The sequence below is a fragment of the Volvox carteri genome (assembly GCF_000143455.1).
Source record: "Volvox carteri f. nagariensis unplaced genomic scaffold VOLCAscaffold_11, whole genome shotgun sequence".
Taxonomy (NCBI): Eukaryota; Viridiplantae; Chlorophyta; class Chlorophyceae; order Chlamydomonadales; family Volvocaceae; genus Volvox; species Volvox carteri.
The window spans coordinates 1,753,577-1,771,041 of record NW_003307554.1 but is presented as its reverse complement, the minus strand read 5'-3'; the positions used below and the strand labels follow the sequence as shown (position 1 = coordinate 1,771,041).

At 55.8% G+C, this 17,465-nt stretch overlaps 3 protein-coding genes across 3 annotated transcripts; all 3 read right to left on the bottom strand.

Moving 5' to 3' along the window:
- Positions 1 to 2,015: 2,015 nt before the first annotated feature.
- VOLCADRAFT_89192 (uncharacterized protein) lies at positions 2,016 to 5,596 on the bottom strand (the record flags this gene model as incomplete). The annotated part of the gene is made up of 8 exons (XM_002948697.1): positions 2,016 to 2,295; positions 2,577 to 3,177; positions 3,461 to 3,508; positions 3,611 to 3,677; positions 4,055 to 4,245; positions 4,402 to 4,594; positions 4,790 to 5,302; positions 5,585 to 5,596. The coding sequence occupies 8 exons, from the start codon at positions 5,594 to 5,596 to the stop codon at positions 2,016 to 2,018; spliced, it is 1,905 nt and encodes a 634-aa protein (XP_002948743.1).
- A 3,589-nt stretch (positions 5,597 to 9,185) lies between these two features.
- VOLCADRAFT_89191 (uncharacterized protein) lies at positions 9,186 to 14,685 on the bottom strand (the record flags this gene model as incomplete). Its single annotated transcript, XM_002948696.1, has 7 exons — positions 9,186 to 9,465; positions 9,748 to 10,231; positions 10,501 to 10,907; positions 11,096 to 11,297; positions 11,521 to 11,668; positions 11,948 to 14,446; positions 14,527 to 14,685. 7 exons carry the CDS (start codon positions 14,683 to 14,685, stop codon positions 9,186 to 9,188), a joined length of 4,179 nt encoding a protein of 1,392 aa, XP_002948742.1.
- A 947-nt stretch (positions 14,686 to 15,632) lies between these two features.
- Positions 15,633 to 17,445, bottom strand: VOLCADRAFT_80390 (uncharacterized protein; the record flags this gene model as incomplete). The annotated part of the gene is made up of 4 exons (XM_002948695.1): positions 17,012 to 17,445; positions 16,644 to 16,730; positions 16,340 to 16,510; positions 15,633 to 16,037 (listed from the first exon to the last, which is right to left on the bottom strand). The coding sequence occupies exons 1-4, from the start codon at positions 17,264 to 17,266 to the stop codon at positions 15,633 to 15,635; spliced, it is 918 nt and encodes a 305-aa protein (XP_002948741.1). The 5' UTR covers positions 17,267 to 17,445.
- Positions 17,446 to 17,465: the final 20 nt, after the last annotated feature.

Sequence of the window (17,465 nt, the reverse complement as noted above, 5' to 3'; positions counted from 1 at the left end):
TGCACATTGGAGGCCTTTCCTGGCAACCAGGATTTGGCATTTCACGAGTACGGCGAACTCCGTTGTATTTCGTATTGCGCCTTGCATTTCGTGCGCGATGAGCCGCGGACACGGTGCGCAGGTTTATGGCGGCACACATGAGAGAGACTCGTTCCTGGAAGGCGGTGGCGTAGCGAGCGATGCGTCAGGTGGTCGGATTTGGCGACGGCTTTATGCCTTCTCGATACTGGGGCTGCTCCGACATGAACTAGGTCGGCATGGCCACCCAGTGCCCCGGGCTGTAAGTGGTAAATTTATACGTGCCTGGTTGGTTTTGTCTGATCCCATTAATGGTTAGGCGTGATAAGGTTACTTGGGTAACTAACGTCCCATTTTATCCTGGCTTATATTGGTTTTTGACGGTTACCTCTGTAACCGACTGGTCTGCTCTGAGCTTCCGTTCCAAGTGAAGCTTATGTCGTCTGTGGGGTGGGGACATCGGTGGTCGATGCCTGATGGTGGTGCCTGTCTCTGGCCAAATCCTGTCCGGTAATTGGCTCGCCTTGGTGGTACCTTTCCGGGCCTTTCCTTGCCTATACAGTAAACAAGGCCGGGCAGCACCGGTGGTCTGGTCGGGTTCACTGTAACGTCCGTAATGACCGGGCAACATGGCCAGCATCAGGGTTTGATAGTCGGTTAACACAGCGAGTCAAAATGCTCATGACCCTGAGGAACAGGGGTGTCCTAGCTGGTAACATCCTAGAGACATCATAGCTATCTTCAAAGTTGTCGGTCAATCTATAAGGGTGTATTTCCAGTGCGGGTTAAGGCCAGGGATTAGGGCACGGAAGTCCTTTGTACGAGCTTACCGCATAGTTTCGTTCCATAAGGGAACCAAAGGCCGAAAAGGCAAGGTAAGTTTGCCAACAACTTAGCCGTTTGAGCAAGTATCGATGGAGGACAGAGGGTAAATCCGCGACGTTAATCCGCACTGGAAACACAACCTAAATGGCTTAATGATAAAACCTGAATCTTGGTGTCTCTATAGCGTTTCAATTCCACAATAGACTCGGACTTGCGCGGCAGAATTCGGTTCTTGCCTTGCGCGGCAACTTGAAGTTCATTTGTGCCGTGACCAAACCTCTTCTCCCCTGACCCAAACTGTCACACGTGAGGGCTTGGCACAGCTTTGTGAGTTCCTCCGAAATGCTCAAGCATGACAGGCCCAACGCACGACAATGACGAATAACGAAATGTGGTTATTGATGCCATACCTTGAGACGGCATCAGTACATGTGGCACGGTACATGTGGCACGTCAACATATGTTCGCCCAAAATCAAAACCGTCGCAGCTTGAACAATACTATCTGTGGCGAAATGGTCGCCCATTGAACCGTTACGCCGAACAAAAATATTTTTGCTACTAAATTACAACCTTGCAACACATTTTGCAGTGCTGAAACCCACAGACAGATTACAAAATGTTACCTTGCAAAAGCAAACGAGCGACCACCATGCAAAACAAATGCATCTACACAGCTTCGTGACAATGGGGCCCATATGGGAGTTTAACTCGACACAGGTCGTAGGATGATAGTGAAAAACGCTACTCGCCTGTTAGGAAGGCCACACACAGTTGCAAGACATGTAACGCGCCCACCGGCAAGGTGTCGTAGGGACAAGCAGCAGTCCTTAAAATGCAAGCTGCATCCAACCCGGACAGTACGCGTGTCGACGCCGGTTCGCCAACCTCGCAAATTTGGTGCTTTGTTAGGCGCTGGAATCATGGTATTTCCCCCTGCGATTATCGTACCCGCCTTGCCACTATCCGCCATGTTCGCCCCCTGCCCCTTGCCTGCAACATGTGACACAGATCTCTTCGCAGCCGGAACGAGGCCATGAACGAACCAGTCAGGAGCATGAATTTCAGTTGGGAAGCGCAATGTCCATACATAGCTCATAAACCGCTCAGCCAAAGAAAGGAAACGCAACACATGTCAGCTCTCAACTAAACCACCACGCACCGGGACGTTCCTCAAAACATGTCAAGTTCCCAGTTGCCGCTGCTTCCTCGCCGCCGGTAATCACGCCGTGGCCGGCCACGAGGATCCTTGTCGCCCGGCGGGGGCATGTTGGAAAAGACTTTGACGACGTCGATTGTCCTGGGGTAACTGCCGAAGATGGCGTCAGCATTCATGCCGGCTTGGGCATCCACCGCGAGCAAGACCTTGTCCTCCGCTGCCCATGCAGGCACCGGCTTGCACCGGCGACCAGGGCCATCCTCGTCGTCACAGGAGTCGGAATCCGAGTCGGACCTAACGAATGGGGAAGGCAGTACAGTCTAAGATACGATGCTAATGGTTTCAACCTCCACAAATCACATTTCGGATTTGAGCCCCGTCCTTCGCAAATGAGGCGGGCTTTCATCAACTGTTGCGTTGCATTGTGGCGCAATCACAAGCTGGCGGCCATGCTCGGGAACAATTGCAGATCAGTGCGATCAAGCTATAAACCTGGAGACGCATGCAGACAGGTAACCGGTGAAGAGCCGCATGCAGGAATGCGACAAGGACGACTTGTGCACAACCCACAGCACCTGTATGTTGAGATCTTATAGTTAAAAAGGGGTTTAGTAGCGGTCGTCACGGCGGGCGTCCGCGGCTTGATCTGCATGACATAGGGCGACGTCTGAATTGCGAGCACATTCCGCCGGTCCTCCTCCGTAAGGTCTGCAGCTCCGGGCGTTACACCACCCTCCCTCTGGGAACCAGCAGCCGCGACTGGCGCCTGCTTTGCCTGCACCACGCCCACTGGCTTCGGCCTGGGCAAGCCTGGTGCAGCGCCAGCAGCTTTGGAGCCCTCGGGACCCGCAGCGGCAGACTGGGCGTGGACGGCGGGCAGGAGCTTAATCTGCATCTGCACAGCGGGGGAGACCATGTTGTTGGCCACTGGGCCAGTCTTCGGTCCGGGGGTCTTGGCAGTGCCAGTCTTCGGTCCAGGGGTCTTGACCAGACTGAGACCCATAAATCCTGCTCTGTAACCCGATGCGGGGTTTGCAGTCGCGCCAACTGCCTGTTTTCGAAGGGGAGTATGTTCCGTTGCCGCTTTCTTAGCCTGCTCGTTCTTCTGTTCATAGAAGGCTGCCTTTGCCTTGACGTTTCCGTGCAGCACAGCTTCCACGGTTCCAGCAGCACAATCTGCACAGCAGGTGGAGCAGAGGTATGAGTGTAACAATCGATAATGTCTGTGCAGCCCATAGTCACATAAATGCAAAGGCAAGCATGCGGGGTGCATGGCAATCCTACCATTTCGCTTGTCTCGTGCGGAAGTCAACGCGGCCACCGGAAGGATGACACCGACAGTTGTCTTGCATGTGGCACCATGCTGTACAGCCGACTTCGTTGGTGTTACCCGCACCGAGCATGGCGCCGGACCTCCTGACTTGCCGCCTGCATTGCTGGGCCCGGCATCAACCTGCACCTGGCGTTGGCGTTCGGCTGCAGCCAGAGCGGCCCCAAGGGCCTTCGCCTGCACATGAAGGAGAAATGAGCGGTGACACGAGATGGGCCGTGTCATCTGGCGGGCTTTGGACACGGAAAGAATTGCGTTATCCGTGAATAGGAGCCGCACCTGCAATGGCGACCTCTGTGGCTTCCTGTCGCGCGCCGGCTCCGGGGGTGCCGCCTCGACTGTAGCCCTACAGGCAGCTGCGGAATGCCCAGCCGCTGGCACGAAATGCCTCATCATCGGCGACGTTTGCTCATTAAGGTCGGCGCTAAAAGGGAATATTTTTTCGGCAGGGCCCGCTCCCTCCAAGCCAGATGCTGGAGCCGCTCCTGGCACATCACCCTTGCCTGTTGGGTCAACTCCATCCTGCGATTCTATTGTTGCTTTTAGCGAGGACGAGGCATGGGCGACAGAAAAGCTAGCACTCGCCCCAGCTGAAGTACTCTTCGGCTCGTGTGCGCTCGGTTCCTTGCTAGAGTGCCCGTCCATAGAAGATCCCGTTGGCGGCTGCTTGGCGTCCCCCTGCTGCCAGCTTAAGCGGTTTGGCTGCTTCAAAGATGTGCTCACATGCAAAGGGTCAACAACCACCTCGCCTGCAACGGGCTGCTGACGCTGAGATGGGCGAGGCTGCCCCATCTCCGCGGGCGTTTCTGCTACGGGCGCGATACCAGTGGTGAGTGCAGGCGCGATGGTCACCACACTCTCTGATGCAGCCTTGGAGCCACGCTGTGGCTCCTTCACGCCCCGCTTCTTTGCTGCTGCCGTCAAAGGTGACGCACTTGCATTGGCAGCTGGTGGCTGCATGCACCGCAAGCGTGCAACCCGTGACGAACAACGAACTGCCTCGTGAGCTCCCCTCGTGGTCGCGAGCTTGGGCAGCTCCTGCTGGAGAACTATTGGCGGGTTGGCTGCACGTGCGGCAATAGACCGTCTCAGCGCCATGGCAGCTGCGGCTGGTGTTTTGCGCTGTAGGATTATGGCACCGTGCTCCGTGGCAGCTTTCGCTTTGGGATGCATGACCAGCGAGCCGAACTGAGCCTCCAAGTCACGCATCTGCCGCGTGCCTCTCCCGCGAGCCTGTGTTGCTGCTGTTGCCGAAGGGGACGCCTGCGGATTGGCAGCTGGATGTAGCACGCGTCGTGAGCTCGGAGCTCGGGGAGAAAGAGCAACTGCCCTTGAAGCCACTCTCACTGCGGCACGCTTGCGCGACTCCGTCAAAGTGTCCGTTCGCACATCCCGTAATGTCTGCATGTGTGGAAGCTTGCTCCGGCTAGTGTACGCACCATGGGCCCCGCCGCCCACCGGCTTACCAGCCACCCTGGCAATCTGCACTTCAACAGTAGGCTGTTTTCGTAGTTGTGGTGGTGGTGCTGCTGCAGCTGCAGCCGCACCCACACTGATGGGCTCGGCTAAACTCCCTCCTGAGGTCTGTGGGCCTGCCTTGCGACCCAAGGCGGGTATGGCACCCAACTCCTCCACTGGGCCCCTCCACCCCGCCTCGACTTTAGGTCGCTTGGGTTTTGCTGGTGTAAATTCAGGGGAACACCTTCCACGCTTCTGTCCCGCGCGGGCCGTGCTGGGCGCCACGAGCGGCCGACCAAATGGTTGTGCAGCCGAAGATTTACGATTACGTCCAGGTGCACCGTGGCCTCCTCCCAATCGCTGCTGCAGTTTTGCTGCCTCGATATTGCGCCGCTTATCCTCCTTGGCTTGAAGGTCGGCATGGAGCTTCGCACGTCGTCGCTCGTCCTCCTCCAGACGCCTTGCCTTCACGCGCTGCTGCTTCTCGGCTACCGTCTCCACAGATGCTGCGATCTGAGCAGGATTGGACCCGCGGAGGCAGGTTCCCCGCGGCACACTGGTTTGCACAGCGTGCGGAACGGACATCGCTGGTGGTGCCACTGTTGCAGGGGCCACCAATGCAGCTTTGTTGTCACAACCGCTTCAGTAATAATACCAGGGTTGTCTGCGCAACAATACGTTCAGGGTTGGGGAACATCTTTCCTCCTTGCCGTGGAAATTACAATCAAACACGCTTGGAGTACTATCAGTCTGTAGCAGGTGAAACGCACCCAAAACTAATAAGGCTGCACGGACCTTTGTTAACATTGCTGGATAAACTTCCAGGTTCCAGCTGTCGATTAAAATCGCCCTTTGAAAGATCCCAACCGGCCGCATTAACAAGGGCCTGTAACAGCTGGTTGGTGTTTGCGCTTTAAAGGTGAAGTAATCTTGCGTCAATGCCGCTTCGCTTGTCCCTGCTGCAGAGACAGCGAGGGCCCTACGCGGATGGACGGGCTTGTCGCTCGCCAAGGGGAGAATGATAAGATATTATACTACCGATATATACGGATATATACTTAATAAAATATACAATAGGAAATGCTCCGGCTTGAGGGGTGGTCCCCAAAAGTTGTGCGCTTGCACTCATTACGTTGAGGTCGGTAGGCCCTTGGTAAAATGCAAGCCATGAGCAATGTCCCAGAATCTGCAACAAGCGACGCATACATGCTAGAGACACTACAACACGTCCCTACACAGTCCTCCTCAGCTATATTAAGAGAGCGTGAAATAGGTGTCGAAAGTGATTGACTTCGATTATACAAAACTATGTTGGCTCTCGCTGAACGGGAAGCAATTGTCGACAGCGGCGTGCCCGGCGTGGTTCAAGTCCTGTGGCTATAGTCGGTATGCAGCAGCTAGTAAAGGCCTTCTGTTCTCGTACTGTTGCTGTAGCAGGATACAGCCTAGGCCATGGCCGTCACCCATGCAAAAAGGGAACCGCAAGGACGATCAGAAAATGCATACCGTATGGTATTGCAGCAACCACAATGCAGCAACCCTAACCTTGCCACGCTGGGGAATGGCGGCATCTCCTGTTGCTGATGCCCATATTCCCCAGAGTGGCAAGATTAGAGTACATCAAGCAAGGCAGGACACTGGCGCTGGACGGGGGATGTAAAGAAATATTCTCTGAAGTCAGGACCACCCACCCAAACCTCTTCCGTACTTGCAAACAGTACGATGTGTGCCATACGTGCATGCAGCACCGTAAACCGTTCGGCTCCTTGAAGTACTTATGATAGCTAGTTAGCATCCTACATGACTTCATAGCTCCAGCTTGCCCACCCGTTACCTGCACGTGCCTGTCCTAAGCTTCTTGGTAGACACCCCTGAATTCCGCGCTTGCTACATACACTCGTCCTAGCACGTGCTGAAGACGTGATTGCGTATTTTATGGAGTTCAGGTCCTTAATGTATCGCGTCTATCCCGTCCCTCGCCATCAGCACCTCTGTTTTAGCCTGTACGTTTCTGCAGATGCCAGTACGTCCCACCTCCCCCCCAGCGGCAGATCCCATAGCACGGCGCACCCACCGCATAGGATGCAGGGGGTTCATGCCGCCACCCTTGGGTGCTGAGACCTGCAAAGGGTTTTCCCTTCGTGTGTACCAGCCACCGCGGAGTCGGAGGTATCGTAGGCCCCGAAATCATCACTATTTCGCATAGATCACCTGGTAGGGTGGTAAGGACCATCCAAGGCCATCCTGCGGATGTTGGATATGCTAAGTTCCTCTGGCGAAGATGGCACTGTCGCTAACTGTACTTCTCCACAATGTCCAAAACAATGTTTGTCACAGAAGCACTGTAGTAGCGCTTTTCGTTTGGCGGCATGGCGGCTCAGGAAAAGCTTCAAAGGGCGAAGGAAGAGGTCGCTGGACTTCGAGCTCACCCACCTACTCCGTTCTTTACGGTCAACCCTGAAATTCATGAATATCTTCGCACTCATAGAACGTGTTTTTCAAGCCCCGGTCTGGACTCCAGATTCAAGGTCTCGAAGTTTTGCGTGCATGCGCAACGGATTGCAAACCCACGCCCATGGCAGCACAAGGCAAGAGTCATCAAAGCAGATTGAAGTTAAACTCGGAAATGGCATCATAGAAATGTGGCTGCAACTTGGGGACCGCCGGCCTTCTCCAGAAGAAGCGAGCTGTCCCCTTGACTGGATTGCCCTTCCTGTACGGCAGCGCCGTGGCGCATTCAAGCGCGGTGATGCTGTCCGCTGGTGTTAGTGTGCAATTGCTACGTTGCATGTATCACCATTTGAGTGGTCTTTAGCAATTGGAAGCAGTGAGCAAGCGTACAGAAGGTGAAATGCTACGCTTGTCAATGCAACAGTGCCACAGGCCCTTACTGTACGACAATGCTGTGATGTTTTCGAAAGCTCTTGATGGTGTCTAATCCTATCTATCATATGGATGCTAAAGCCTGTACGCCATGCGACATATCAACGCGGGCACTCAGAAGCTTGCACTGTTACCTGAAAACCCAGCCCTCCATGAGCGCAACACAAAAAGCCATTGTCCTTTCCAAGTACCGTGAACTCCTACGTTTGATATCTCGCCTTGCGCCTGACAAGAAACTAGAGGCAATTCGTGAAGCTCGCCTCAGCACGCGTTCCCGGAAGTCCGTGTCTAATCCAGAAGATCAGCTCAAGCATCTCAAGGAGCTAACGTCAAAAATAGGATATCTGCGAATCATTACGCCTAAACAACCTGGCGAAATTGGACCTGGAGTTTTCGTCGTGCGCAACGGCAGCTTGGTTGATTCGGCTGGAGAAACCAAAGGGACACGGTGAGTAACATTAGTTCTATTTCACGATGACGCTGATGAGTTAATTTGCGACTACCGCTTTGCCTCAGCAGGGTGGCCGATGGCACCATCTCGCGAGAGGAAGCAGTGAAACGTAACGAACGTGACTTTAAGCGCTTCTACGGTGCTCCCAAGCCGCAAAGCATCTTATTCTGATGTGCAATGCTAGGCTTGAGATGATCTCGCTGTATGCTGCGCCGAAACCGTTGTACAGTGTCCGTCGGGGTGCGGCAGCAGACCATAGGATTTTAATAACCTGGCAAGGTAGGCAGTCGATGATGCCTCAGTGGTGTTTTCACACACCACTAGTGGTTTTACATGGATTTAAGTGTCAGATTGGCGCCTGTCTTACGACACACTTTCGTGCCGACGGGATCAGCTGAAGGCCGGGAGCTGTCACCGAAGCCCTTCCATGCCCCAGACTTCATGGGGTTCCGCACCGTGCTGGACGCTTGGATAGGTTCGGGTAGTGTTGCGGCGCTTAGTAATCTTGGGCTGGGCGGGTTTGGCCCTCGAGGAGTGAGGCTGTACAGGGAGACCTTGGTGGTTAGCTTTGCGCTGTCTCCACTGCTTTTTAATGCACCTACTACCGGTACGACTATAATAGCATCGTCGGCCGGTGTACGTGCTGGTTGGCCCTTCTCATACTGCGAAGGCAGCGGGCGCCTGTAATACGTAAGCAGGTGCAAACCTCACAGAGCAACGCCACAGGCTTCCACAAGTCACGGCGATGCACACACAAGTTATGATGCTGGACAAATTGCACCAGCTGAAATAGTGTTTATTAGTGCTGTTCACGTGTCGACCACTACGTTCGAAAAAGAGCCACACTCATGGAGGCTGCCTCCAGCGGTTAGCCTGGAAATTGTATCCGCCCCTGGCATTATAACAGGGAAGCTAAGCCACCGTCCACTGTCCGCCACACAAACGCACAATCCTTTCCGCCGTTGGTTATATTTACGCAAGCATACCACTCAATAAAAAGGAGAGTGTTCAAACACAACACATGTCAGCTCTCAACTAAACCACCACGCACCGGGACGTTCCTCAAAACATGTCAAGTTCCCAGTTGCCGCTGCTTCCTCGCCGCCGGTAATCACGCCGTGGCCGGCCACGAGGATCCTTGTCGCCCGGCGGGGGCATGTTGGAAAAGACTTTGACGACGTCGATTGTCCTGGGGTAACTGCCGAAGATGGCGTCAGCGTTCATGCCGGCTTGGGCATCCACCGCGAGCAAGACCTTGTCCTCCGCTGCCCATGCAGGCACCGGCTTGCACCGGCGACCAGGGCCATCCTCGTCGTCATAGGTGTCGGAATCCGAGTCGGACCTAACGAATGGGGAAGGCAGTACAGTCTTAAGATACGATGCTAATGGTTTCAACCTCCACAAATCACATTTCGGCTTTGAGCTCCGTCCTTCGCAAATGAGGCGGGCTTGCATCAACTGTTGCGTTGCATTGTGGCGCAATCACAAGCTGGCGGCCATGCTCGGGAACAATTGCAGATCAGTGCGATCAAGCTATAAACCTGGAGACGCATGCAGACAGGTAATCGGTGAAGAGCCGCATGCAGGAATGCGACAAGGACGACTTGTGCACAATCCACAGTACCTGTATGGTGAGATCTCATAGTTGAAAAGGGGTTTAGTAGCTGTCATCACGGCGGGCGTCCGCGGCTTGACCTGCATGACATAGGGCGACGTCTGAATTGCGAGCACATTCCGCCGGTCCTCCTCCGTAAGGTCTGCAGCTCCGGGCGTTACACCACCCTCCCTCTGGGAACCAGCAGCCGCGACTGGCGCCTGCTTTGCCTGCACCACGCCCACTGGCTTCGGCCTGGGCAAGCCTGGTGCAGCGCCAGCAGCTTTGGTGCCCTCGGGACCCGCAGCGGCAGACTGGGCGTGGACGGCGGGCAGGAGCTTAATCTGCATCTGCACAGCGGGGGAGACCATGTTGTTGGCCACTGGGCCAGTCTTCGGTCCGGGGGTCTTGGCAGTGCCAGTCTTCGGTCCAGGGGTCTTGGCAGCGTTTAGAGAGACAAAGCCCATGTTCCCATTTTCAGGCTCAGGCTTGACATAGACGGCCGCAGCTTGACCTGTGCAAAAAAGGAAGCCGTAATGCTGAGTCGGTTGTGCAGCTGTGCCATGTGCAGACAAGCAGACACATCCAATCCTTTGAGGAGTTGGATTGGCAATTTCCGTCTATGGAGTCCCGCTAGCACTGAACATGCAACATGTCACCACGCCCGCCTGCTGTACAAGTCACGGGTACAGCACCCGCTGTTGCCATGAAGTACCTCTTCTACAGCTATTTCCCTGCGATTTCAGTTTGACCCCCGTCCATATCATTCGATACATCACTAACCTGCGCCGGCGCCAGCACCGTTCAACAATGGCCGCCTGCCGCTTGCCTGTACAGCTACAGGGTTTGGTATGAGCGGTGGGGGTGGCCGAGGTGCACCTCCCCCTCCCCCCAACCTCTGTTGCTGCTTGGCAGCCTCAATGTTTCGTAGCTTGTCATCCTTTGCCTTCGTGCGCGCCTCAAGCTCCGCGCGCCGCCGCTCCTCCTCCTCACGGCGCTTTGCCTCCACGCGCCTCTGTTTATCGGCAACAGTCTCGGCGGATGCGGCTGATGGTGCCGGATTGACACCGCGGACACCAGTCAGACCCACAACGCTGGGCTTCACGGCACTGGGAGGAGCCATCGCTGCCGGTGCCGCTGCTGCAGAAGCCACCAACGCCGCTTCGCTGTCACCGGCCGCCACCGCCGCCCTGTCCGGAGGGACAAAAGTACTAAAGAGCATGGAATCTACAGTGCAGAGTTTCCAAATCGGTCCGGATATTGCCACAAATCCCGCGCATTGCATCTTTCAGGGGCCGCAAACCACCATTTCTCTAATGAAAAATGTATGTACCCTTACAACTAGAGCATGTGTCGAATACAGGAGCCCAATGCTCACCTCGCGTTCGCACCCGCCTTGTCGCCCGGCGCAAGTGGCTGAGCGCCCAACGGAGCTCCAGCGGTCGTGGGGACTGCCAGCTTCCGAATGGCAGCCTGCGCCGCTGCAGCTTTCTTGGCCTGTTCCTCCCGCTGCTGGTAGAAGGCTGCCTTTGCCTTGACACCTTCAAGCGTGCCAACTGCGGCACCAATCGCAATGCAATCTGCAGCACGTGGAAATATGGGACAACTAATGAGGCAAAATTATGCACGTCGCTGGTGTATAAGGCACATTGGTGTGTTTAATGGGTACCCTACCACTCCGTTTTTCGTCTGCCACAGCAGTTGACACGACGCCAGCTGCCGTCGTGCGCGCTTCGGCAGTATCGGCACCATGCTGTACAGCCGACTTCGTTGGCGTTACCCGCACCGAGCATGGCGCCGGACCTCCTGACTTGCCGCCTGCATTGCTGGGCCCGGCATCAACCTGCACCTGGCGTTGGCGGTCCGCTGCAGCAGCACGCGCAAGCGCACGCTCGGCTTGGCGTGCAGCCTCCTTTTGCTTGGCAGCCTGAGCGGCCTCAAGGGCCTTCACCTGTGCACAAAGAAAAAGCATATCGTTGTGAGGCTGCATGTTACTGTGCATCAATGCGATGGCCTCAGGGGGTCTACATCCTCAGGCACCATAAGGTACCTAAGGCAGCTATACCACACCAATAACGCCGATGGTGAATTCACAAGAGGTAAACAATTGACATCACACATATCAGGTAGCTCGTAGGTACCTGAATCATCCATGAGCACAATTAACACGGTGGGATGTTTGCAGGTGCCCTCAGCAGGGATCACTGAAGGCCATTGACTGACGCCGTACCTTCACAGGCTTCTTCCCAGCCGCCGGCGGTGGTGATGGTGCAGTGCGCTGCGGCAGGAAGCTACGAATAGCGGACACCAGGTTGCTACCCTTGGGTTTGCTAGGCGGCACTGTCGCCTCTGTATCTGCACCGTGGCCTTCTTGGTCGGCTTGAGCACCTGTAGACTGCACATCCATCTGAGCGCTTGGAGCTGGTGCGCTACTGCCGCCAGTACCTGCGTCACAGCCCGTTGCCCCATCCAGATTGTCCCGTTCCATGGCCTCAGCTTTACCAGCACCCACTGTTGCGACACACTCAGTTTGCGTGTCCTCAGGCTCATCTGCTGCAGTGACGTCCACGAAGCTTTCCTGTCCATGCGGCACTGGGCCGTCGTACAAGCTTTGCTCCGGGTCCAAGGGCCCGGCCTTGACAGCATCGTCGACCACAATTTCAACCACTTCACCAACACAGTCAACCGCTGTGCTCTGGGTCGCCTCCTGCACATGCTCCTGGACTGCGTTGTCCTCCACCATCATCCCGGACCCGACGTTGTCTGCAATGGCGTCGCTCAAAGCCTGTTGAGTATTTAGCTCTGCACCAGATGCCCGGGTTATGGGCGACTGCACCGCCAGGGTGAGTGACAGCGACCGGTGGCGAAACTCCACACGGTCATTGGCCTCCGCACCTATCCCCGCGCCATCCTCACCGTACGTAGGAGCTTGCCCGTCGATTGCGTCGGGGTCATTGGCATTCTCACAATCACCAGCGCCCTGCACTTCCTCCAGCACTTCGGGTTCTTCGGTCTGGTCCGCGACACTCGATGGCCCTGCACCTGGTGTGCACGCGACAGCTGCCATGTCTTCTGCAGGCGCTACGAGGACAGCCGCCTCCACCGGCGAGTGCTGCGTCCCGTCACGCTCCTGCTCGAAGAGAAGCGAGTCTGACGCAGCATTACCGGCAGCAGCTACTTGCTCAGCCGCAGAGCCGAAATGCGGCATTGTGGGCGAGGATTGCTCCTTTGGCTTTGTGCCAAAAGAGAAGAGCTCTTCAGCAGGGCGCACCGCCTCTGTACCGGGCGCCAATCCTGGCCCTGGCGGATCGATCCTGCGTGCGCTACTGCGCCCATCCTGACGAGTCGTTGCACACGGCGACGCCAAGGTAGCCTTAGCAGAAGAATTAACACCTGCTTTAGCAGAGATTGCTCCAAACACAGCCAAGGCTGCCGCAACATTGGCCGGCATCCGCTTCACGTTGGCAGTTGCTGCTGCTGAAGGCTTTTCCAAGCCTCGCTGCGGTGCAGGAGCATGCTCATTGGGCTGGAAAGACGCCGGTTGCTGTTCTTCACCATCACGGCCGCATACTTTTGGCCCAGTGTTCAGCTGTCCTGACATTGCCGCTGCTGGCCCGGCGACGTCGTCCAACGTAGGTTCACTTACTGGGCCATTGGGCTGTCCGTCCCCCTCTGCTAGTGGCAGTGGCATATCGTCCTGCTCGTGCATGCACAACTCCTCGCCTGGCCCGTCTGTATGAGCGCCCGCTAGGTGCTGCCCGGCGTCCACCTCACGTCCGCTTGAGCAAGCGTTGAGCTCTTCCATGGCTGCGGTCGCTTGCAACTTGCCAACATGTTGTTCACTTGCACCCCCGCTGGTGCTGGGCTGGATCGTCGTCACGGCAGTGCCCACCTTTTCACTCGTCACCAAGGGAGCAGGCGGGACTATGGCACCGCGTTCCGTTGCAGCCTTGGATTTGGGATGCATGCCCGGCGAACCGAGCTGCGCCTCCTTCATGTCGCGCTTCTGCCGAGTGCTTCTGCTGCGAACCTGCTTTGTTGCTGCTGCCGAAGGGGATGTGGCCGCTGGAGGTTGCGCGCGCCGCGAGCGTGTGACCCGCGGCGAATATCCAACTACCGCTGACTGTCCTCTCGCGATGGCAGGCTCGGCCGGCTGCGCCATGTCTGTCTGCACGTCCCCTGCTGGCTGAGTGGTGGGCTGCTTCTTCGGCCTAGCACGCCCTCGCCTAGACCCGTTGTCGGCCGATTTCTCGAGCGTCTGGCCAACCGGCGTCTCGCCAATGGGTTGGCTCTGTACTGGTGTTGCGGTTACAAGAGTGCCAACGTCGATAGGCTTGCCGACCGTAGCTGGCCTTCCTTCCGAGGGCTGCGGACTCGGCCCGTGACATGAGCCACCTGTGGCATCCAACGCCTCCACAGGGGCCGACGCCCCCGCCTGCGCCTTCGGTCGTTTAGGCTTTGCTTGTGACGCTGCAGATTGCAGGCCACGCTTCTGGCCCGCATGCACAGGGCTGGGCTTTGCAGCAGCAGGCTCCGCCCGCTGTAAAACCTCATCGCTAACGTGCTCATGCTCCACCCCTTGTGGTTGCCCAGGCCCGCTGCCTGGAGCATGGCTAAAGCGGCCCGTTGCGTCGTTCTCTTTCTGTTCCTTTCGCACACCACCTGGATGCGCCGAGCCTGCTTGAGTTTCGGTATCAAGAGTTCTAGGAACATTCTTACGCCGACCTCCCTGCGGTTGAAGAGCGATTACATTTGCAGTCTGGCTTTATAACGTGCGAGGCAAGGCGAAACAGTCATGAGGCTGCTCACATCAGGCGTCTTGACAACTATCTGGCGATTACGTAGTTGGTAAACACGCCGCCTGGCCTGGGCAACTAAGTTGTCTGCGTCATGTAGGGTAGCGTTGGTCAGCTCCTCAAGGCAGCGCCGATCTTCTTGCTCCCTCGCATTAATGGCTATGACGCGCATTAAAGCATTCTTCCTTAAGGTCGCCATCATTAGGTAGTAAGGTTTTTTACAAGCCAGGCATGGCCGCTGCCTATCGATGTCAACGCTTCTCTAGTATAATCCAGTACAAAGAGCCTAGCACTAAGGTAACATACTCCACACAATTATCTCTGGGGATGTTGTTGCGGGGCAAGCATGGGAGCTGTCAACTGTCTTTAAAATTCCTTGTCGTGCAGATACAAGAAGGAAACAAGGATTCCCAATTTGCACATTCCCTTTTCTGCAACGGACAAAAATTTTCGTCGAGAACAAACAAATATATGACATGGTCAACGGATGTTATGTAGGATGCGGATCCTGGTCAAGCTGACTGGCTGGGTCGTAATGGCTGCGATGCGGGCCCAATTTTGAACAGTGGCTGCGATGGGGGCCCAATTTTGCACAGAAGACGACAATATCCCAATCGATCGCTCCAAAGCCCCCAAGGAAGCAACGCTCGTGCGTACAGTGTGCCCGCTTTGCATTTATACACTATTCTGTAACCGTGTGCCCGTGCTCCCGGTTACAGAATAGTGTGGCTCGGGCCCGAGCCTCCCGCACGGCTGTTCGATACCAAGCGCCTGCTTCCCAACCTTCATTGCATAGGATGAAACAATGTGACAAGGGCGTGTTGTGCCTTCCTTGCCATCATGAAGGACCAACAGCACTTTACATAACCCACCGGCCAAATCCTTACTGCTGAGGACCCCTCCAGCTTCACAGTCAGGACCTTCAGCCGCCCAACTGTTCCAGGCGCAGAGTTGCGCAAGACCCATTGCACAAGGAAGCATACAACCTGTCTTTGTCAGCTCTACAAGTGCGCCGTATTGGTTAAACCAACCTGGCCGAGCACCACTGACTCGCCAACCTTGGCCAGCGGGCCCGAACTTGATGCGTCAACTGGCTCCTAAGCATGTACACATTTAAAGCTATCTAAAAAAGGCCAGGTGCTTGCTAGGCATGTATGGGGTGCGCTGCGGCCGCACGGCCGTTTCCGCACTGGCAGTCTGCCCCTCTGCAGCGCCCGCTGCAGCACGTGCCATCCGTGCATCCCGCTCAGCGCGAAGCCAGTTTTCCACAACGTGCAGGAGCTTCATGCCAGTGCCTGCCGCTGCTGCCGCCGCATCCTGGACTTGCGTGATTGGGCCTCCTTTCACGATGCTGCCCTCTTCCATGTATGCCACATGCGTCACCCAGTCCTCAAGGCCGTCGAAGATGTGGGTCGCGTATAATATTGTCGCCCCCCGCTCTTCACTCTCCAGCTTGAAGAACTCCAGTAGGCGGAGGCGTCCAATCACGTCCAGGTCTACGGTGATCTCGTCGAGCAGTAGAACCTTCGGGGGAATACCCAGTGTGCATGGAAAGGGAGATGCGATAGCCAGAGCCACCACAACCATGCATTGCACATGCATTGCGAAAATCCTTCAGGTCTTAGCAGTCGCAATGTTATACAATGCACATATCAGTACATAACATTTCAACAACCGCTTGCTTGCAAACCAAATGACCGTATATCTAGTTCCTTGCGTGCATGCACCCACAGCCTTGCTGAACTTCGCCGGAATCAAATTGCCTGCGTGCAAAATCAGGCAACTGCAGCCTCTTCCACATTACGCGGCAGCTCCCAACAACCCACCTCGTATGGCTTCAAAAGTCCCATGCAGATCTGAACGCGACGTTTTTGCCCATCACTCATAGTCGTGATACGCTGGTACAAGTCGATATCCAGCATCTCCACCAAACGTGCGCGGCGTGCCGGGTCCACACCTTCGACGCCAAAGATCATCTTCCCCGCGCTAATGTCACCCTGCACTTGCCCATGGGGTTTAGAAATCACGCTAAACAGGTGGTCTTCATGCACAGTCACAACTCCCAAGTCCTGCCGCAGCGTAGCCACTTTTTCCCGAGCAAGCTATAAATGGGCGCCCTTAGCACCTCACCTGCAAGGGAACTCCGTATCCAGCGAATGCCACGTCCTTGCGCCAGGAAGTTCCCAAATAGCTTAGTTGGCCGGAACAAGTCAATTTCTGCAAAGCGGGCAAGAGGTCCGAGGCAGCGTGGTACTGTCGCTAGGATTCGCGCCTCCATCCCAGTTTAAAGGTACCACAAAGAACACAAAAGAAGGTCAAACAGCAAACATTAAAGCCCACCGGGGGATACCGGGGTAGGCGCGCCCGCCTTGTGATTGCAATGCCCCAACCAGCACGAGAACGTAAACCACACATTTTCTGCTAGGTAACATTGTTGCCACCATTGGATTACGCACATCCTCAAACCCCACCCCAATCGTAGTTGTTCCCGCAATTACCAGGTCATGAAACGGCGAACGCCCGAGCACTCGGACGGAGTCCTGCGCCACCATGTATTTCCCCGCCACAATCTGCAATAGGGTGGTCTTGCCCGCACCGTTTGCACCGATAAGCAGGCAGCGACTCCCACGATGCAGGTCCAAGTTGCACCCCTTGATGAATGGTACACATCCCGGGTAAGAGTAGCTCACGCTGCTGAGGCCCACAGCCTCAGCTTGGCTGCTTGTAGGTCCTTCACCGGCAAGAGCCATCATGGGTTGCTTAATTATTTGTATTGAGATTCTTAACTAACTAGAGAGTGTTAAAAGATGTGTGGAAAGACCCGTAGGCAGGAGAATCGCAAAAAGGCTTGGAGGCCACACACTCCAATTCGTCAGGTCCCAGTTGAGAAGTTGAAGTGTCTGAGCAGGTTTTTGATGCCGCACTCCTTTTGTCGCGATGAGAAAATTTTGA